This window comes from Nelumbo nucifera, chromosome 7, assembly GCF_055504915.1.
Source record: "Nelumbo nucifera cultivar China Antique chromosome 7, China Antique-T2T, whole genome shotgun sequence".
NCBI lineage: Eukaryota > Viridiplantae > Streptophyta > Magnoliopsida > Proteales > Nelumbonaceae > Nelumbo > Nelumbo nucifera.
In genome coordinates this window covers 1,688,129-1,710,637 of record NC_142655.1, presented here as the reverse complement: position 1 = coordinate 1,710,637, position 22,509 = coordinate 1,688,129, and the positions used below count along the sequence as shown (strand labels likewise).

The 22,509-nt window shown below is 34.1% G+C and overlaps 1 protein-coding gene across 8 annotated transcripts; it reads left to right on the top strand.

The window, feature by feature from the left end:
* Positions 1 to 1,954: 1,954 nt before the first annotated feature.
* On the top strand, positions 1,955 to 21,439 carry TAF7 (TBP-associated factor 7). Of its 8 annotated transcripts, XM_088892412.1 has the most exons (9): positions 1,955 to 1,994; positions 2,572 to 2,617; positions 2,717 to 2,769; positions 11,587 to 11,620; positions 12,695 to 12,837; positions 20,080 to 20,213; positions 20,300 to 20,419; positions 20,510 to 20,581; positions 20,911 to 21,439. In XM_088892412.1, exons 5-9 carry the CDS (start codon positions 12,723 to 12,725, stop codon positions 21,058 to 21,060), a joined length of 591 nt encoding a protein of 196 aa, XP_088748538.1. In that variant the 5' UTR covers positions 1,955 to 1,994; positions 2,572 to 2,617; positions 2,717 to 2,769; positions 11,587 to 11,620; positions 12,695 to 12,722; the 3' UTR covers positions 21,061 to 21,439. The 8 variants fall into 8 exon arrangements, with proteins under 8 accessions (XP_088748538.1, XP_088748543.1, XP_088748537.1 ...); XM_088892417.1 differs by lacking the exon at positions 11,587 to 11,620 and having other exon boundaries at positions 1,977 to 1,994; XM_088892411.1 differs by lacking the exon at positions 1,955 to 1,994 and having other exon boundaries at positions 2,505 to 2,617.
* The last annotated feature ends 1,070 nt before the right edge of the window (positions 21,440 to 22,509 follow it).

Below are 22,509 nucleotides of genomic sequence, written 5' to 3'. Positions count from 1 at the left end.
TTGTTTGAGAAAACTCATAAAATATCCTTTATGCTCTTGCCGACATCAATATAAGACGAAAAAATGGTAGTTTGCTTTCCTCAACACGACTGCTCCACCGTCAAGGAGTCAACGTGATTGTTACCTGAACTTAGACTACAACTATGATGAAATAGTTAACGTTCGATATTTAAATTGAGGGCATGCTTAGGGGTCTCAACGGGGTGAGTTTTGTAAATTTTATCCCTAAATCTTCCATCCCTTATCCACTCCAAAATTCAGGGTAGTTTGGATTTTGAGAAACTAAACTCTTTTCGACCTTACTTTTTTTGTATTTAATAGTAAGGATAGGTTGGATTTAGAACTTGTATCTAATTCCCTATTATTTATAATTATATACAAGTAATAAGTAAGTAAAAATATACAAACCAACAACAAAATTTTCAATTATTTGATTAAGACATGTAAAAAACATATAAACTATCAATTATCCTTTATATACAATTCAAAATATTATTAAATTCAACACGTAGTACATAAAGTTTGTATGCTTTCGAACAGGGTAGGAAGGGTTGGGTTTAGCCTAATATCATACATAGGGGTGTTCAAATTCGATTGATAAACCGAAAATTGAATCAAACCAAACTGAATAAGCAAGTTCAGTTCGGTTTTTGTTTTTTTTTTTTTAAATCAATTTTCGGTTTTGGTTCAGTTTGGTTGAGATTTTTAATTGAACTGAACAAAAACCAAATTTGTGTTTATTTAATGAAGTATATTAAACATTTAATGTGATATATTTAATACTTTATGCTAATTAATTATTATATTTCCCAATGACCAATTTGGCAATTTCCCATTGGGCTTTAATTGTTTGTGAATAACTTTTAATTAAAACCTAGATTAATTATTAATTGTTTTGAAAAATTCTGAATTTGCCCATTTCTCATTGGCATAGCTTTTAATTAACAATAGGTAATTAATTTAAACTATTAGGCTTTAGGGCATTCTAACTCTTAATTAATAACACTTATTAATTATAAATTATTTATTAGTTATTGATCAATGTTTGTCATCTATGTGGAATTAGGGCCCAATCAAATTGAATTTGGTTATGGTCAGTTTGGTTCTGAACTCTAGGTCAGTTCAGTTGGAGAAAATTGTCAAATTGAACCCCTAACCATATCTTACCTCCTAAAACCTATCCCTGCCTCAAAACTTATTATTCACGCAAAAAAAAAAAGAAAAAGAAAAAGAAAAAAACATTGGGGCGATTACCCATTGGATAGGGTAGAAATTACCGTCCCTAGACATGCTCATGATAAACTTAGGGCCCGTTTGGTTTTCATGAACAAGTGTTCAAAATTGGATTCCAAGCATTTGATTGGGCAGAATTGGAATCTGGTTCTCATTTCGGGTGAAATGGGAAATTGCGGGCCCACTCCCAATAATCAAAATCCCATTTCCACTTGTTAAAATTAGAAACAAATGTTAATGAGCCTGTTTGATTCGTGGGAATAGGGGTTTGGAATTGGAATAACCATTCCCATTGCCATTCCAATTTATTACAATTTACAATTTCCCATCTTGATTCTTGTTGAACCAAACAGACTATGGGAATAGATGATTCCAATTTCGATTTTGGCTTATAAAAAAACCCAATTTTGAAGCATTTTGATTCCAATTTCAGCTGCAAACCAAACGGACCCGGAATAACACAAAACCCCTCAAACCCTTTTTCTCTACCTAATTCCAAATCCAACTTTCTAATCCTCTCTCTGCCACTTCCTCTTTCGGCAACTGAAATTTGAAGATCCGATCTTTAACTAAAACATCGACGACGATGAGGTAAGTCATCGTCTATATATCTCTCCTCTACCCTCTTATTCTTATTCCTATGATTCTCTCTCTCATACAGTCACTTTTTTTTTTCATATTCCTTCATTGTTTTTCTACTACAGCAGACCAGACCACAAAAGAACCACTTTTGAGTGCACAATCTCATCCCTGCAATCTAGGTATGATTTGATTAAATCCTTTGTAAAAAATCAAAACATAGGAAAGGAAAATAAGCAAAGACCTAACCCAATTTTCTCTTATCTATGGGCTCGGATTTCTTGAAAAGGGACAGTTTCCCTCGGATTTCCTTTTGGCAGGCGACACATTTGTAAAACAATGGAAAAATGAAAAAAAAAGACATCACATAAAAAAATGGCCTTTTGTTTGGTATTATCTTTACAGAAAAAAACGTTACTTCATATCACGTTTTAGAAATCAGGAAAGTGGTATAAAGAAAAACCAAATTCAATGTTTTTTTAGAAAGAGACCTTTACTGCCAGTAGTGCAATGATGTTTGCTAACTGAAAACTATTCATTGATATCAAACAAAATCAATGCTGTTTTTTTTTTTAAAAAAAAGGCCTATATAATAACACTGTTTACAAACAAAAAATAATTACAACTCACACATACCCAAACACCTACGAAAAAAAAAAAACAAAATGACATAAAAGCCCACAAACGCTTCTAAAATCTACCTACCCGATTCCAACTTTCTAACCCTCTCCCTCGTCTCTCGTCCCTCTCTCCTTGCAGCTGAAGTTTGAAGAACGAATTTGGACCGAAGCTCGGCGACGGCAATGTAAGTAACCGTCGAATTTGCTCTCTCTTCTCTCATCCTCTTCTTCTTCCTCTCATCTCTTTCACACTCTTTTTTATTCCTCCTGTCTTTCTATTGCAGACCAGACCTGACCACGTTGACGTAACTTTTCCTCAGTTTTCGTTCTGGCAAAGGTATTTATTGCTGCTAGATTCTTTTACCTAAGTTGATGAAAAATCCCTGAGATTTGATTTCAACATTGATGATAAATATTAGATTTGGTTGAAATTGAATCAACGTATATATTGGATTTCTTTTTGTTGTTGTTAGACTTGAAATCTTCTTCATTTGTACTTTCTATCCGAAAGAGGAGTGTTATTAGTTCGAAGTTGAAGAAGCTCCACCACTGATGAACAGTTTTTAGAGTTTCATGTGAAACAAAAGCCAGAAATCAAAAGCCGGTACAACTGGAAGGAGATTGATAGTTTGTAAGTTATTGGTGGAGATTGACGGTTAGAGAAAATCTTTAGTTACCTCAGACATCATAACCCAAGGAACTGTTCCATTCCAATTGAAAACAAACTTATGTAAATCTGACTCCATTTAGAAAAGATTTTATGTGAAACCTGTCCAAGTCTTCCTTTCTTGTTTTTCTTTTTTTGACCAGTGAAAACTTTATTTCCAATAAATTGTACAATTTTAGAATTATCTTATAAATGTTTCCTTAAATCACTGACGAAATATGGATTCTAGGAGAACCAATTACCATAAACCAAAGAATTATTTTTCAATGAAACAGCAAAATGCAAAGAACTACCTTATCATGATAAGATTACAGCTGAAGAGGGAGAGGAATAAAAGATATATCTAAAAAAAGAGGGAAAGAAATAAAAGATATATAAAAATAGAAGGAAAGAAATAAAAGAAAAGAATATGACTTTACAGTAGACTCCAAAATTTTTAGAATGATCAAATTATGTGGAGAACAAATGATGGTGATTATTACCTGATAGATATAGAAAACACGATCTGATGCGCTTTCAAGCAGTTCAATTGAGTAATTTATTGGTGATCTATAGTGAGTCCCTAGCAAAAAAGCCTCAAAGCCAAAGGATGATATAGGCCTATAACCTGAACAACACCACAGAAAGAAATCAAATCAAATATACCAAAATAGGTTAAAGAAGACCACCAAAAGTAAATGACTACACACTAGAAATCCACACAAATAGATTACTAGATGAATCGGAGTCTTTCCATAAACTGGAGTCCCAATTTATGTCTTTGTTTTGTTTGAGGCAAGTTGCATCTTTAAGAAAATATAACAGCAGGGATTACTGAGCATGAATCTTTTCCTCAGAAGAAAATGCCTCTGGTCAAGGAATCAAACTTAAGTTATGGAATTGAATCAAAATTTAAGTGTGTCCATTGACACCTGTAAATTTGTGAGGTTCTATTAATTAGAGGACCCATTGGTGTAAAGTAAAACCATACAGGTAGAAGTGGAGAAACTGTGGAAAGACTGGAATGTGAACCAAGCAGAGAGGAGCCTCCCAAGAGATGAAGAGTCTAGCTCTGTTTGCCATTAGAAATGCCATATTCCGAAAACTACAGTCACTCATTTTGAGTGTCCCTTAGATCAACTATCTTGATTTACTGATAAAAAAAACTTGAGGAATGTTGGTTTATTGGCTTTAGACATGTGCATGTATGAGAATTTTAGTAGAGGGAAGGAAGCAATCTAGGTAAGCCCTGCTAAGCCAAGTAAACTCAAGTTTCAGGTAAAATCACTACAACCACTACAAGTTGATTGATTTGGTTTTGATTTAGGTTGAAGCATTGGAACTAGAGTTGGTTAGTTAGGCTTGGGTTGGTTTTGCTTAGTCTGGTTTGCTCTTCTGCAAACTGGTTTTCATTGGTTCATTTTTGAACCTTATGACTTTACTAGTAAAAGTGCACGCGCGTTGCACGTGACAATATCAAATGATGATGATGATAATAGTCAGCAACCAAATGACCTTACTGGTTGAATCATTAACCTATTTAACTCAAGGTTCAAAAAATCGACATGTATCGGCCTATACCGGTTCAAGGGGTGGAGGAGCCTTAAACCGGCCCCTTGAACCGGTTTTGAAAAAATAAAAAAAGTATAAAAAACAGTATCGATACTGCCCGATACACCCATATCAGCATATCAATATTTAGAACCTTGATTTAACTAGGAAAATGGACTATGATTAAGACATTAATTCATTTTTTTTCTTTGTATTTTAGCTATTTCTATCTTTACTAACAATAATTCTTATTTTTCAAACATATTTTTGTTTAATATGAAGAATACATAATATTAATGTATGTTCAATTTTTTATAAAATTTATAAAAAATTTAATATTTTTATTTTTATTATTTACTTTATGAGATAATAAAAATTACTTATTTACTAAGAGGAAATGCAATTCAAATATATTGTTTAAACATTGGTTTTTAATATTGTGGTCAAATCAATTATTTATATATAATATATATGTTATTTATTATTTATTTATAAATATGTTATTTATATTGCATTTTTGTAAACTTTTTATATGATGGAAATAGTTGAAAAAATACTTATATTTTTTGTTTTTATTTCAATTGTTATATTTTCTTTTTATTCTGATAATTTATTATTTTTTTTAAAAATTAAATCAAATCGTATCAGGTTCGTATATTCGACATCTTGATCGGATTCAAATTCGGATTCGAATCAATATTTATGAGATCTGGTCGGATCTTTGGATCAGATCATATTTGAATATACCATTATTCAAATCTGATATGATCTGTTTGTATCCCTATCAAGCTACTTGCCGACGACGGCCTAGCTAATTAAATTATTGAACCATTTGACATGGTTAGTCGGGTTATGTTTTAGACATCAATGCTCTTTATTTTTTATCATAATTTTATCCCATTTCTATTATTAATGAAACTAATTCTCATTAATCACACTTTTTTATATGATGAATATATAATATTATAGAATGTACCCTAAATTATCGGCAAATTTCTACATTTTATAGAATTTTATGTATTTTATTATTTAATAATAACATCATGTGTTGATCCATTTGACGTGGATAGTTTAACCACTAACTCACCACTTGGATGGGAAAAACATTTTGCTTTTTTAGCTAATTTTAAATCATTTATTCCATTTTCATCATCAATAAAAGTAATTCTTATATTCACATTTATTTTGTTTAATATGGCGAATATATAGCAATACAACTGTATCAAAATGCTTTATACAAAGCTTATATTTTTCTTTTAGTATGTATATATATATATATACATATATATTACTTAGTTATGACATCATAGATTGACCCATTTGACCCGGAATGTTAGATCATTGACCTATCTACCATCTAGATATGGAAATGGCTTCGTTTTCAAATTGGTTTTAAAATTTTCATTTCTTTTATATCATTGATAAAATAATTATTATTTATCATACTTATTTTTGTTTATATTATTAGTATATAATATTATAGATGTTCTCAAAATTGTTTCATATTTTTTTATTATTCTATTTTAAAAATTTATTTTTAATTATACATCATGGGTTAACCTATTTGACTTGAAAGGTTGAACCACTAACCCACCCCTTAGATAGGAAGATGGTTTAATTTCCTATCAGTTTTAAGTCGTATATTTGATGTCCATCATTAATAAAATTATGTCTATTTTATCATACTTATATTTTAATATGACAAATATATAATAATAGAAATGTGTCCAATTTTTTTTTTTCAAAATTTCTTTTTTTCTATATTTTTTTGTATTTTTATATTTCTAAATTTGTATTATTTATTTATGACATCATGAAATTATTCATTTGACCCAAATGGTTGAAGTACTTACCCACGACTTAGATGGAAAATATGATTTCATTTCTAGGTTTATTTTAAAATATAAAATTTAATTCTATTAATAATTAGTGTGCATGGATTTATTAGTGGAATTTAATAATGATAAACAAAAGTATTTTTTATATTTCTAAATTTGTATTATTTATTTATGACATAATGAAATTATCCATTTGACCCAAATGGTTGAACTACTTACCCACCACCTAGATGAAAAATATGATTTTATTTCTATGTTTACTTTAAAAATATAAAATTTCATTCTATTAATAATTATTGTGTATAGATTTATTAGTGGAATTTAATGATGATAAAAAAAAGTATAAATGTTGGATTCAATGAGAGAGAATGTGATTTATTTAATGACTTAAATGTGAGACTTAAAGAGAGGTAATTGAATGTACTTAATGGTAATATTTTTATTACATTTTCTGCCCTTTTAATTTAAAAATATAAAATTTCATTTTATTAATAATTATTGTGTGTAGATTTATTAGTAGAATTTAATGATGGTAAATAAAAGTATAAATGTTGGATTCAATGAAAGAGAATGTGATTTATTTAACAACTTAAATGTGAGACTTAAAAGAGGTAATTGAATGTACTTAATGGTAATCTTTTAATTACATTTTCTGCCCTTTTAATTGAGATTAACTAAATTCAAGAGGAGGGGTATTTTAGTAAAGAAAAATTCCAGAAGCCAATACCTCTTCATTCGCACTTTTATAAGTAGTATAGATATTTGGTTTTGTTTATTTTCTAGAATTGATCAGGTGTCAAAACCTCCAGGGCTAACTTTTTCTAACTAAAAGAGGATACAAATGCTTTGGTCCTTTTTTTTCGTGAACTGTAAAATGAAGTATTTCATTAATGAAAAAAAAAAAAAGATGAGGTTGACCTGTACATTGAGATTCTGTACAAAACTTGTAATCTCTTTATTTGTCTAATTATTTATTCTCAAGAAATGGTTATTGCTGCTTTACCATTCCACATTATTGGGTATTGCTTGGCTTAGTTGAATTGAGGGTTGATTAGCTAATAGAGTGGATTGATGAATCAGGATTCATGTATCTTACCTCATATATAGTTGGAATAAGACTTCGATGAGTCAAGTTGAGAGTTGATTACTTGTTTGACCACAAAATCTTTAGGACACTGATTATAAAGAACATTGTTTCTTTAGCATTGTCGTCTTTTTTGCTGCTTTGAACTTGATATTAACTGAGGTTGTATATGCTTTTGATCTGAACAGGCCGATAAAGATTAAGAATTAGCCACATATTGATCATCAACAAAATAAATACAGGTTTAATGCCGAGAGGTTAGCTTGGGTGGTATATTTCTGATGGGATTTTCTCAGTGATAACAATGTTTTGGAGAAGAGTTTAGGCCCTATAGAAATCAATTGAAATAAAGGGTCCAGTTTCCAGGATTCTATCTAAGAACTTCTGGGATTGATATAAAGTCAAATTTAGATCAATAAAAGTCAAATTTGGGGTGGAAGTAAGGCAACAAAAAGTGCATCAGAATGAGGGAAAGTATAATAAAAGTCTGCCCCTTTGGTATTCCGAGACTCACTTTTCAAAGTTGAAAGAGCAGATTCCAGAATATTTTTTCACCCCCCTTTTCTATTTTCACCCTAAACCAAACAGCCCCTATTAAAAAGATAGAGGTGTGGGATTTTTTGTTTAGGGAATACATGGATGGGGAAACCATAGAAATGAGTGTTGAAAGATGCATAACATTGGTGATTGAGCTATACTTGAGTCAAGGATGGAGAACTTTTCAAGGGAGGGACAGTCATTGGTTATCTCTCCATGAGAATGCTTTGATAAGGTTTTGGCTTTTAAGTGCAACCCAAGGGAGGGACAGCCATTGGTTAGCTCTCCTTGAGAATGATTTGGTAAGGTTTTTGCTTTTAAGTGCAACCCAAAAGAAACAGTTTCTGGGCTTCTTGATAATGTTTTGGTTGCTATTTTTAAATCTGAAAGCTTTTCTTATTGTCTACTGCAAAATAATAAGATCCTAAACAATTCAGTTAGTAGCAACAACATTCATACTTGATGAAAATATAGGTATATACCAGTACCACAACATGTATATAACAATATTAATTTCCCTAGGATACATGGTGCTGTCATGTCCATCAGTGCAAACCATCCAATTGAAGGGTCAGTTATGATTTTCCTACACGGGGGGGGGGGGGGGGGGGTTCCTTGAGCTATCTAGAAAACATGGGAAATTTCAGACATTATCATTAATTTCAATAGAGTTTTGAATAATTTGCTTTAACTAAAATGGGAGGAAGATTTCCTAAGTGGGTCATCTAGATTTCTTTTGTTGGTTTGCCAATCCAAATTATTATTTAGTAACTCCAAATCCTTTTGCTTATTGCATTTACTTTTCTCTCTCTCAAACAGATAACTTAAAAGGATGACCTCTTTAAGTGGGAGTGATCATTTCATGGAAATTTGCTCAAGAGTAAGGCTAATTAACAGATGAAATGAAGACATGAAATCCTATAGGCACATTATCTCAACATGTGAGATATCAAGTTCTTATGGTTTTTGTATGTCTAATAATGCTGCAATGGTCTTTTGGTATGGTGAGAGATGGTTTGAAAGCTGAATTTTAAGTTTGCAATGACAAAGGATCTGTCTTACCATGCGAATGGATGCAGTGGAATGAATTCAAAGTTTTGGTGCTCAATGAGTTGATAGCTTGCAGGTATTCAGACAGCAACTGATGCCATGCATTTTACCATTTCAGCGAAGATACCAGAGTTGAGCAACAGTACAGAGAGTCACGTTAATGAGTTGCAACTTATAGCGTCTTGTCATTTTTATACATTTATTCTTAGATCTAATGCAACTTATAGCATCCTGGTTACAAGATTAGTAGTAGTAGATGATGAGTTGAACAGCTAATTAAGTAAGATTTTTTGGAGCTTGATCTTAATTCAGTTTGGTTTTTGTTGTTTTCTTTAATTTTGCTTTTATTTTAATATTAATTGGGGTCTGTTGGTGGGTACGGAGAGAGTCATGTTGCTGAACAGTTAATTATGTCAGATATTTTCTTCAGTTTTATATTTTTGAAATTTCTAATGTTTTTTTTTGAAAAAAGTTAGCCAAGATTCATTGAAATTTCTAATGTATTTTTGTAATATTTTATATTTCTTGGGTTTTCCATGTTAATTTCTAATGTTTCATTCAGTTTGGATTGGATTCATTTAAATTTAAATGGATTGGTTTGGGTTAGGTTTGTACTAGATTTGGATTGGATTGGGTCTGGTCCATTTGTAAATGGATACATGTTGGATTGGACCAATCCTGGTCCAATTGGCAGCCCTATTTATCTTTTTGCATGTTAATTGGATTGTGTTTGACTTGAATTTTCATGGATTTTGTCTCTTTATATGTTTTTTATTAGGGGAAAAATTGGAAATCATGGTTGATTCCGATTTCAGTCTCTTGATGAACCAAACAACATCAATTGGAATCCAATTCTGATTCCTGTCTGAACCAAACAGGTAGGGGGAATAAGCCATTCTGATTCCAATTCCAAGGGATTCCGATTGTGAACCAAACAGACCCTTCATTTTTTTTGTTTTATTCCCATTTTCCGGTCATCTCCATTTTACTGTCAATTCTTTATCTCATATGCTTTTATTTTTGTAGATTCTACTGCATGGTAGCATGTAATGTAGAAATCAATGTTTCATGGATAGTTTAATTGGGCTATCCATTAAAAGTCTGAAGTTTATTGAAATGGCAAATTAACTGATTAGAACAATGTACTGTTTTGGAAACCTGTGCCATGCACCTGACTGGTGTAAAGTTGGAAGAATCATTTACACCAACCAGTTAATGAATAGTTTTCATACATGCTGCACACCCATATAGAGTTTTCATGTGTATTGTCAATTTGGTGAAAGATAGATACCACCTATAAAAAAATCAGTGAAAGATGTCTTAAAAGTCAATTTGTCATTCGATTGAATAGGTAAAATGATTCTTCTACATCATTTGTTTTGTAACAACCGCAAGCATCTTTTGAATCTGGAGTTCAATAAAATCTGGGAAAATTGTTCCAATGAGAATGTTCACTTTGTTTTGGTCAAAAAAACTTGATTTGGCAATAATCCCTAACATAGCAAATCTGCAAATAGCTATTGTGAGAGAAAATAGTACAATTTCCATTTTCCACCTAAAATTCCTCAAGATTCTATCTTGCAATGACCAAGTAGCTGAAACATCCTCGATGCAGAGATCTCTAATTGTTCTAACTATTGGATCACACAAAACTAACTTTCCATCACCAAGCTCAGCTAGAACAAGTGGTACCAATCAATGGCTATGGTCAACTACTTATCTGGGATTTTAAAATAATATATTTAAGAAAGTTGTTGATTTAGACAAGGGTCCATTATTGGAGTGTCCATGTTGCATTTTAACACATTTTAGTTGAACAAACTTTTCAAGCTACATTTTTGCCATTTTTGTATCAAATTAGATAGTTTGAATTTTTATTTATATTAGGAAACTATATCATATTTGGTTTGGATGATAGAGACACAATTAAATTCTTTCATTTGGGTTGGAATTGGCCAAGGTAGCAATCTGAACTGGCCAGCTGCCAACAAGATATGAACAACGCTTGTAGAAACACCGTGCGGGAATTAAAGTATAGAGTGAGTCTTGGCATTTAGTGCTGAGTAGGCTGTGGATTGTACTGCAGAGGTGATTAGATAGTGAAAATGTGCTTGATTAAATTTGCTTCACTTATTGTTTTGACTTGGGCAACTAATGAATGTTGCATTACACCTTAAATGCCATTATCTTTTTCTAAACTAATACACCATATGGTCTCCAAGATGTTAAATTGGCTATAAAAGGAAAATTTAGTGCTGTTTTAGACACTATATGTGTGCCAAAACTAGAAAGAATAGGCATCAACCTTTTAAGAAGAGATAGATGCTACATGACTTTGCAGGTAGAATAGAGACCCTTTATTGATTTATATCTCAAGAAGAATTCTTAAATGCTTGTTTTCTGAATGCTTCCATTGGGCATTTAATATTTTTATTCTTTTCTTTGTAGGGAGAGAGCTGAGGGAAGCATCCCTTGCTAATAGGTATGGGTTAGAAGTTCGCAGTTGGAATTCCTGCAGTAATAGCTGTTCATTGAAGAAACAATTTTATTATGTTATGTAATCACTACCTGGGACTTTTGTTTTTTTCAAGAGAGTGATGATGTTGTTGGTAACTTACATACGCATGCGAAGCATGTGACCTAATGCTAGTAGTTGTACAATATTAAAATTCTAAAGTTCCTAATCAGTGGTGGAAGTTTCTATTATCCCAAAAAAAAAAAAAGATTTATGGATAGACATCTCTTAACGTGGTTGGGGGTTTATTGAATGGCCTACAATACCACCAAACAAAATTTCCATTTCTTTGTGTATCCCCACAAAATCAGTTATGTCATCTGCAGTCTGAACCCAACTCTGACTACTCAGCTCAGTTTGGGAGGGTTGAAGTGCAGCGGCTTCTGGCTTTCCAATGTGGGCCCTAAACAGCCTTTAAACTATGTTTGGTGAAAAATCTGGAGAACACCTATGGGGATGCCAATTTTGACTCAAATCTACTGAACTCCATTCCCTACCCACTGTAGGCATTAACCCTTAGACTCAGATCCTGCAGTTGACTGATTGAGAACACCTATGGTTTGACTTTTTGAATCAGTGAACTTAGCAAGAGTGGAAAAGCTTTCAGCGAAAAATTTGGTTAAAGTATATGCGGCTAAAATTCTTGGTTTTTTCTTTTGTTGCTTAAGCCAAAAATTCATTGTACTATCATGTAATGTTTTAGGTACATTCATCTATCAGAAGTTCAGAACCAAATTTTGCATAAGTTTGATTGTTTAGCTCCTCTCTTCTCATGCATGTCAAGCATATCTTCTCCATTGGTTTCTCTCTCTTCTTGATCTTGTGTCACCATATCTTGGATGTTAGTATTTTCTCTCTCCAGCAGTTGCTATAATTGTTTCGGAGCTCAGATTTACCTTTTTTTATCCAATTGCTAAATTTAATTTTCTAATTGATATTTGATCTTTTGATCGGTTTATTTGAATTATGTTTTCGCTCTTAGATGAACTATACAGATAAAGTATGTATTTATCTAATCAGTCCTTCCCCTTCTTTGGTTAGGATTTTCTCCATATATAGTCATCTCAACATGGAAGAACAGTTCATTCTTCGAGTTCCACCTTCAGTTTCTGAGCGGATTGACCGCCTTTTGAGTGAGAATGCATCTTCTTCTGAAGACAAGTCATTGGATTTGTCCTTCTCTGGTGCTTATCTTCTCTTTGTGCTTTCAGTTGATAAGAAATTCTTATTTTTATCTTACTTAATGGTTAAGGTTGAGGTAGATTTTTATCAAAGTTACAGGTTTGGTGCCGATTATGGTGTAAATTGTAGGATGTAATAAACCTCATTATTTTATAATTTCTCTTATCTTAATTATAATAAAAAACCAAAACATGTCTGCATTTTTCTTTTTAGGTTATTTACATTCAATGCTGGAATGAATTCTTTTGTGTAATCTGGTCTCATGAAACTGACATGAAGAGCAAATTTTATCCAGAGAAAATGCAATTCATATTTGGAAATAATGCTTTGATGCACTTTTTTGTTTGTTGATTTTATTCTCAACATGCACACTTCATTCACAACAGGAAGTTAACAGAATGAGTTACCACCATTATTTTGAATCAGGCGTACGGTTGTTTTTTATTTAATTGTGTATGTTAGAGTTGCAAAATAAAAATGAGAGAACAACAATAACCTACGAATCAGCACCTAGGCATCTCTAGGAGTCAACATCTAGATAAAATATTAAGAATTGGCACCGCCAGTGAAATTAGAATCACTCAATATTAGAACAAATAGCCTACATTATAATATTTGATGTCTAAAAGCGAGGGCTTCTACCAGGAAGGACAGACATGGGGTTGAATGGATGCCACCAGGGGAGGAGTTTATCAAGTTGAACTTTGATGGAAGTAGCCAAGGAAATCCAGGACCTTCAGGCATAGGAGGAGTGCTGAGAAACAAAGATAGTAGCATTATATCTTTGTACTCAGGTCCGGCGGGTGTCGGAGACTCTTTAAGGGCTGAATTACTTGCTGCTGTACAAGGAATCCAGCTTGCATATCAGCTAGGCATAGAGCATCTGATTATTGAAGGGGATTCCCAGGTGATAGTGGGTTGGCTGAAGGATCAGGACACTGTGATTTGGGGTTTTAGAGATCTTCTCAAAAAGGTTAAATGGTTAACGAGGAATATGACAATCAGAGTTCAGTGGGTAGGCAGATCAGCAAACTCATTGGCTGATTCACTTGCAAAACAAGGGGTTCTCCGGGATACTTTATTTTGGGCTTCTGTGTAATTTCTTTTATATTTATAATTCTGTAACTAGCTTTAAAGGAAAGATCGCATCTCGTGCCTTTCCACGGGTTGCATGTAACTCTTATTTGCTTTTTGTAAAATCTCACTCATTTATCAAAAAAAAAAAAAAGAGAGGGTTTCACATGTATTTAAAGGCAAAGAGGGGAAGGCTGACCAGCCATTTCCCATTGTTTTCCTACTATGAATCCAACTAAGAGACAGTACTAAGACACTAACCTTTTTTTTTCTTACATCCCAAACATGATCCCAGTGAAGGGGTAAAGTTTTCATTTATATCATTGCAAATGATGTAGCACCAACTGTTGTTAACTAAAAAAACTGTAGTTAACTTGTGCTTAGGGCTGACATATCCTAGTTTAAGTTAGGAATAGGAATAAGACAAATCCTACTTAGGATTGTGATTCTGGTTTACCAACTTTGACATCCTAACTTAATTCCTAATCTATCATGATAACTAACCCTTAGTCTAATTAGCAAATCCAACTCCTCAGTTCAACTCAACTTTAGTCCTAACTATTTGGGGTTGGCTGAAAACCAACTCCTAATGCAATTAGGATGACTATTAATGCCTTGAATAATACAAAAATAGCTTCTGAAAATTGCTACAGTACTATATCCAAAAACATATAAAAATTCAAAAAATCGCAGATTTGTCTAATTGGTTCTTGCATCATTAGAACCATATATATTTTAGCATCCAGTAACAGCAAATTGGGTTTACTAGAAGAATAGAAAATTAATTGAAATTTAAGATAAAAAAAACTCAAATATCAATCTCATGGGTGTTTTAGTACACCATTCTTTATTCATTACTCAAATTAATAAATTTTTCACCAGTTCCAATAAAAAAATCAAATATCAATTTCTATTACTCAATCTTGATAGCTAACTGTTTGCTTCACCAAGATCCTCTATGCAGCATCTGAGTGTCCATAACTAGATATTTTGGTAGCTTATCCAAAGGGGGGAAAAGATGTTTTGTAATGCCCCATGCCTAAACTTAAGGCTTTGAAGGAGTCTCAACAGCTTAACAGGATTAGATTCTTGCAGAAGCCTATACTATACTCCAATACTGAATAACTCTACCACAGGTCCACAACAATCATCTCTCTCTCTCTCTATTGATTAGTAACAGATCAAGCAATGTCATTAGTTTGATGAAAAGATGGTAGTGAAGTAAACAACTGCTTACACCATACAAACATAACTACCATTATTGGAATGGACAGACCATTAGGACTCAAGGAATAACTCATATCAACAGGAAACAACTGATTACACCAGCAAGTCTCCTTGTTCTCTTGTTTAACATAGGACTTTGGTTGAGAAGATGATTGTGTCTAGTGTTAGGAGTTTCTTTAGCTCAGGTTGCATTATAGGAGCATAAAGCATACTGCATACTGCTTTTTTTTTGTGTAAAAAGATCTGCCTATTTCTCTCATTTCCAACATGATTATCTAGCACTTAAGGCATCAATTACTAATAGGTGATAAGAGAACAGTGTCCTCATCTTTCCTGGTTTCTTTCCCTTCTTTTATCAGATATGACATGCAATTTGTATTAATATAAGTAAAATGAGATGAAGTCAATTTTATGGAGTATTGAAAGTTATGAAGGGCAAACCAATTCCAGAAGAAGGGGACCCTTGTACAATCCTGTACAAGAAATATGATTTACCAAATTGGTGGGGCACCATTGAAGGTCCATATTCCAATCTCCTTCTTGCTAAGATTTCAGCAATCAAACTGGCTAATGTTAAGAGTGAAAGACATCTGAAAAAGGGGTTTATACTGCTGAACATCAATGGCTGCAAAAGAGGCAACCTGGGAGATTCAGGGATTGGTGGTATTTTCAGAGATCATCTTGGGAATATCATGGCAATTTACTCAGGACCTATTGGGCAAGGAGATTCAGCTAGAGCAGAAGTGGTGGTTCTCCAAGGGTTTAAGTTGGGGAAAGTTCTAAACCACAGGGGTGTTGTGGAAGGGGAACCAAGAGTTATAATTGACTGGCTTAGAAATAGAAAGCTAGGTGCATGGCACTACATAGACATATTGAGGTATAAAGCCTGGTGAGGGTTCTGAAAGCTTCAGTCAAGTGAACTGAAAGTTTGAGAAACAGCTTGGCAGATGCTATGGTCAGGTGAGGAGTGAGTGGAAATCCATTGTAATAGGGGGTTACAAATCCAGGGGGCTGATACAAATTTAAATGTAAAGGCTCAGGGTGGGTAGCAATTATTGAACTAAATCAGAGGGATGCTAAGCACATCTTTTTTTTATCAATAACTGAATTTTCATTAAATTTATAAAAAGAAGATTACAACAAATGCAACAAATGAAAGGATATAAAGCCGCTTATCTCCAATAATAAAATTTTACAACTGATCCCAAAGCATTTGTGTTAGGAACCTGCCTAACTCAGGGCTCTTCGAGGGGCCAACCTCCTGAATTCTTGGAGAGAGAGAGTTTAATGCTGAAAGAGTCCATCCTTATTCCTTTTTGGCTCTACTACTTATAGTGTTACAATCTTGACTGTTACAGCTGTTACAAGTGGATGGCAGTTGTGACAAGTGGCTGCTGATGTGGCCTCTTCTTGTAATTGACTAACTGCCTTCTGTTGGTCTGTTCCAATAGTCTTGACAGTCCAATTGGGTGGCAGTTGTTACAAGTGGATGGCGGTTATTACAAGTGGCTGGTTAGTGGCCTCCTCTTGTAAAACTGACTAACTGCCTTCTGTTGGTCTGTTCCAACAGTCTTGACAATCCAATTGGATGGCAGTTGTTACAAGTGGATGGCAGTTATTACAAGTGGCTGGTTAGTTGAGCTGATGTGGCCTCCTCTTGTAAAAATAACTAACTGCCTTCTGTTGGTCTGTTCCAACAGTCTTGACAATTTGAGTCCTCTCGACCCCTTGTTTTGCCATAGCATCAACCATGCTGTTAGCCGTCCTTTGCACCCATTGAATTTTAATATCCATTCCCCTGGCTATCCATTTAAACCTTTTGAACTCATTGTTCTCTATCCAGAAATCAATCCCGTTGTTTAAAAGCCACTTGATTACCAGGTTCTGAATCTCCTTCAATGATCAATTTATGTACGTTCAGCTCTTTTGCTCTAGTTATGCCTTCCAAAACTGCCAACATTTCAGCCTTCAGGGAATCCCTAATACCAATCTGACCTGAGAACAGAGCCATCACATGTCCTATTTCATTCCAGAATACACCTCCTTACACCTGAAGGCCTTGAGTTTTATGTACCCAACCTCTAGAGGAGTCCAAGAAGTGCTAATCCTAGATTTCAAAACTGAGGTAAGAGCCACTTCCTGTTACTTCCTCATAATGGGTTTCAGCCAATGAACCATCCTGATTGTTATGCATTCAATGACTGCTTCTTTGGACCTCTATTTCTCATTCTCCTTAAGGATTCTTGCATTCCTCTCCTCCCAGTGTCCAGGTTACAATATCTCTTAGGCCTCTCCACATGACTCTACTTGTCTTCTTTGACCAAGTGTATTGGAAGGAGGAGACCAACTCTGACCAAATAAAGCAAAGAACCATTCTCAAATGAGGAGATTAGTACGTGAAAGCAGGATTCACTGTTCGCTTTGCAAAGAACACATCAGTGAGGAGATAGACAGGAGTTGGTTCTCCTTTTCTGAGGCACATCTTCTTTCTATATATTTCATTTTTTATTCAAAGTAATACACACAAATGGTTTTTGATAAAAGGGGGTTTAGACTGGACCTTAGAGCCTAATCGTCTGTAACCTGATAAATGAGTTTCCCATGGTCTTGAAGCTCTCTCCCAGTCTCCCTCAATCCAAGGTATCACAATATGGAGTCTCCTGTAGTGATGGGACCCTAATAATCCTTGGATACTAAAATACATAGTCCCTAATGGATGGATAGATAGAATTTATGCTCTTATTGAGTCTCCCAAATGCACTGGATTTGAATACATGAGAGTAGTAACTCCCAGTACTAAGAGGCCCAAAGTTCCTGAAGAAACAGCTGTCAAAGTTGAACCTACTGGTGTTTCCACTTGGGGAAGTTAATCTTTTAGTTATCCACTCAATTCTGAGGAAACCTAGATAGATTGGATGCTGACGCCAAAATGGCAGGTACAGTAGACTACACCAATGTTTTAAAAACCGACCCGGAGGCCAAACTTTTTTTGCCTCCGGGTCGCGGGTCACTGGTTTGACCGGCCCGGGTCGAATGGTTCAAACCATTCCATGTCATCATATATATGTATTAAGTATATATGTATTTATATACATATGTATATATGTGTATAACTATATTTTATCAATAAATAATGTATAAATATGTTTCAGATATTTATATCTATTTTTATATTTAATTTATATATTTTAACTCAGTTTTTAATTTTTTTTATTTGTAAAAAATATTAAAAATTGCAATTTGAGGCCAAAAAAGGTTTTTTTTTTGTGAAAATAGCGGGGCAAGGTGTCATAGGGACACAGATCTCGAAAAGTTACCCAAAATAAAAAAAAGAAAAATCACCCCAATTGGACATCGGAGTGCAAAGTTATGGCCTCCAAAAGTTTGTAACTTTGCATACGTTGAGTGTGCAACCTGCGACCTGGTGACCGGTTCAGACGGTTCTTGACCAAGTCAACAGTTTTGGGTGACGGTTCGAACGGCTGGGTCAACGGCAGGTTGAAAACACTGGACTACACTTCTTGACAAATGGATATTATAATTCTTAAATATCCAAAACCAAATGGATATTCATCTATCAAAAAAAAAAAAAGAAAAAACCAAATTGGATATTGGATGAAGAGGTTATCCATAGATGAGGACAAGATATTGCATAACATGCAATAAAGAGATTGGGTAATGCCTAATTCAGTAAGCACGGGGTGATCTAGAAGCTTCCTTTTTTTTTTGAGAAGGTAATGCAAATTTATTAAAAAGAGAACTAGAATACAACAGCAGTCAGCCCAAGAATGGCTGAAACAATCGCCATTACAGACACCAGACTGTCTGTTCTCAGAACATGAAATACATTCACTTGATTAAAAGCTGGACTGACAGCAATCCAGGAAGCAAGCTTGCCAACTGCACATTGCAGAAGCTTCCCTTTTGCCTTCAAACAATCAGACTAAGGGGCCGTTTGATAACAGCTGAAGTTGCTGAACTGTAACTTATTGCTTTGGTTTATAATGGATAGAATGGTTAAACTATAAATACTTATAAACAACTAAATAATAAAATATTCAAGGGTATAGTAATCTAACTTCAGCTTCAGCCATTAAGGATCTCATAATCTCCTTAAAAATTTGTTCACCAAAAGACAAAGCAATAAGTTTTTCAGTTTGCCACTTCAATTGTTATCAAACATCCACTTAAATAAAGAGAATTAAGGAGGTTGTTTGAGAAACAGAAAAGGTTGGTATGGAGGTAATGATGTTTAGCAAATTTGTTGTGTGATACACTTATACCAGCAGGATTTTCTTCAGGTGCTTGAATAATTCTTACCTTTAGCTTGACACCTTATGCTAACAACATGCCCTCTGTTTGGGAACAAGGACCTTTTAAAGATATCAGAGGGTGGTGGATTGTGCTATTTTATGGATCACAATGTATGCAAAGGACAAGAAATTGGCGATCATCTTTGTTAGTCATTGGCTCCCTATTTTTGGGTGCAGTCAACTAATAAGCTATTAAAGGTTTTTGGATTAGTAATGTGCCTTATTGAGGGCAAGGCTTAACATTTTGGTTTCATCCTAGGTTTCTGCCTGCCTAAAATAACAAGAAACCACTGAAATCTTGATATCTCATTAGAATCCTGACAAAAAGTTCCAAAGAATATCGGATTTATATTTTACAGAGAAATGAGAATTCATAGCCCTGTCTGGCAACTTATATCATTTACCTATTTTTTTGCCTTTACATAATTCTTTATTTCTTTTCTATCTTTCATTTTGGCTACCCTTGCCAAGAAATACTATAGCTGAAGTCTAAAACTTGGGTCCAATTGATTACATGCTGTCTTGATTTTAGTTTTTTCATTGTGTGTTGCCATCTGAAGTGAATATTCTTTTTATTGGCTGAAGAAAGGATTTTAATACCCATTGGTACCTTGTATTCTTATGTTGCAGAGGATGGAAGGAATGGAACTTTTGTAATTGGTAACGACCATTTTCCTGCTGCTCTCTTGGATCTTCCTTGCATTGTGGAGTCATACAAAACTTACGATGATAATGTTCTCATCAAAACTGCAGACATTGGCCAGGTGCAGAATCTGGCATTAATACTTTTCTTATGGTTAATCCCAACCTTTGATCTACCATATAAATTAGAATCCTGGGTTTGTGACAGATAATTATGGTAAGAGAAGAGGGTGATCCTGCCCCAGATGGAGTGGAGTATAGACATGGGCTTACACCTCCAATGAGAGATGCTCGAAGGCGAAGGTTTCGTAGGGAACCTGATCTAAATGTAAGAAACTAGGAATCATCCTTATAATTCTCATCTTTGCTTTCCTTATTTTGCAGTATTAGTGTTTTATGTGCATTGGCATGCTTGCAGCCTGAGCTTGTGCAGCGGGTCGAGAAAGATCTGGTGAACATTATGGCTGGTGGAACAGCAGAAAATGTTGATATCCTTTGTTTCTTGGCTCTAATTTCATCTTGAATACTTGTTTACTAGAGGAGAATTTGAATTGGTGGACCACATGGCATAATCTGTTCTGGACTCTTAGATCTATGTTATTTGTACACGGTGGTTCATGATTTAAGTGGGTATCATTTACACTGCAGAATTCTATTTCTCAGGTAGAGAGAGGGTGTACAATTGATTTATTAAACTCTGCATATTGAGGCTCATCTTATTGGTAAAATAAACTTCTAGGCATATTGAGTCAGAAAGTACTCTGTATTTTTGTGCATATATGTTGTGTTTTCCCTTGACTTGGTAATTGCAGTTCACATGTTGAAGTGGAAGATGGCGATGAGAATGCACCAAAAGCACCTGAAAAAGCTGCACCTGAACCTGCAACAAAACCAGATGTTCCAGAGACTGGTACAGCTGGTGGCGAGCCGGAAAGAAGTGATTCTGATGACTCCGATGATTCAATGTGATGCAGAAAACTACATTTTGTACTTGGCATATATCAGCAATGGTGTACAAAGGCAATAATTGGGTTCACCTCACGACTTGATCAAGTCAAATGGCTCCACGCATGAAAGTAATATTATCATTAATCAATGACTGTTATGATATCTATCCTCTGATCGCTGGTTGAGGTCTGGCTGCAGGGTCATCTGATGGACTTAACAATCGAACTGCAAGGTATTTTGCACATTATAGCAGGAACCAAGAAATTGGTTTGCCTTTGTATCATCTATTGTAATTAGCCATTTTGGTGTATAAGAGTTCTCCTTGGCAGGGGAATAGTTGTACCTTTTGTATGCACTTTAAATAGGTTATTTTTCTGATAAATCAAATATTGCGTGTCAATTGTCATTAGCATATATATATATATATATGTGTGTGTGTGTGTGTGTGTGTGATAATATTAAATTGTCAAATTGTTTGGGGTACCATATGGCTTTAATTGATTCTGTGAACCCAAAGTGCAATTTTTGGGTATTGAACACATCACAATGGAGCTATTATGAATGGTAAAAGAAAAGGTTCCATTATGAAATGATAAACAAAGTATAGTGAGGCATTTACAGCGCATTTGGGTGTTCAAATCCTGTCCGTTTGTTTTATGTAGGCATTATGGGATTTGTTACAAAGTGACATAGCATCATCATCATCATCATCCATGCCTTGTCCCAACTATATGGGGTTGGCTACATGAATCCTCTCTCTTTAATCCATTTTATTTAAAAACCATATTCATTGTTAATTCGGGTCATGTTCATGTATGTTGAAAGTCTAATTGGGGCATTTGAATGCACTAAAACTAATTACATTGGAATTGGGCATCTTCCATAATTTCATAACATATGCAGGACACACTATTTGAATTGGAACAGCACTGAAATGGCAATAGATTCTTCTAAACAAATTCATTCTTGTTAGACCAAAAACAGTAGCCAGTTTGGAAGCCATGAAGTTTTGCATAATATCCGAATCAGAAGTTAGTTCCACAAACACAAACACAACGTGATGGCATCCAGCTCAAAATGAATGAATTCCTTTCTGTTTGTTAAAACAAAAAGGAAATATGATTTTACTTGAAATCCCTATGATCTAAGTCTCTAAGATAAAATTTATGGTGCATTTTATGGAAATTGCTACAACATAACTCAAACATGAGTACTTACCAAAAAAAAAAAAAAGAAAAACTCAAACATAAGTGATTCAAACATGAATGAACCAGTGATAAAGTGACATCACACTGATATCTTTAACTTGGTTAGGGACTTTAATGACAAGTACACCTTGTGAAATGCGAAACATAAGCCACTGAGAAATAAATCCATTTCAAAATGCACTAGAATTAGATTCATGATCTAATTCCAATTGTAAATAAAGGTGCTGTATTTTTAGCACCTTATTCCTATGTATTGGTATTT

Excerpts from the sequence above, each read along its gene's own strand:
- TAF7 (XM_088892412.1), top strand. The coding sequence starts at position 12,723 with ATGGAAGAACAGTTCATTCTTCGAGTTCCACCTTCAGTTTCTGAGCGG. Across the intron at positions 20,214-20,299 it reads AAACTGCAGACATTGGCCAG|ATAATTATGGTAAGAGAAGA; the intron begins GTGCAGAATCTG and ends GGTTTGTGACAG. Across the intron at positions 20,420-20,509 it reads GTAGGGAACCTGATCTAAAT|CCTGAGCTTGTGCAGCGGGT; the intron begins GTAAGAAACTAG and ends GCATGCTTGCAG.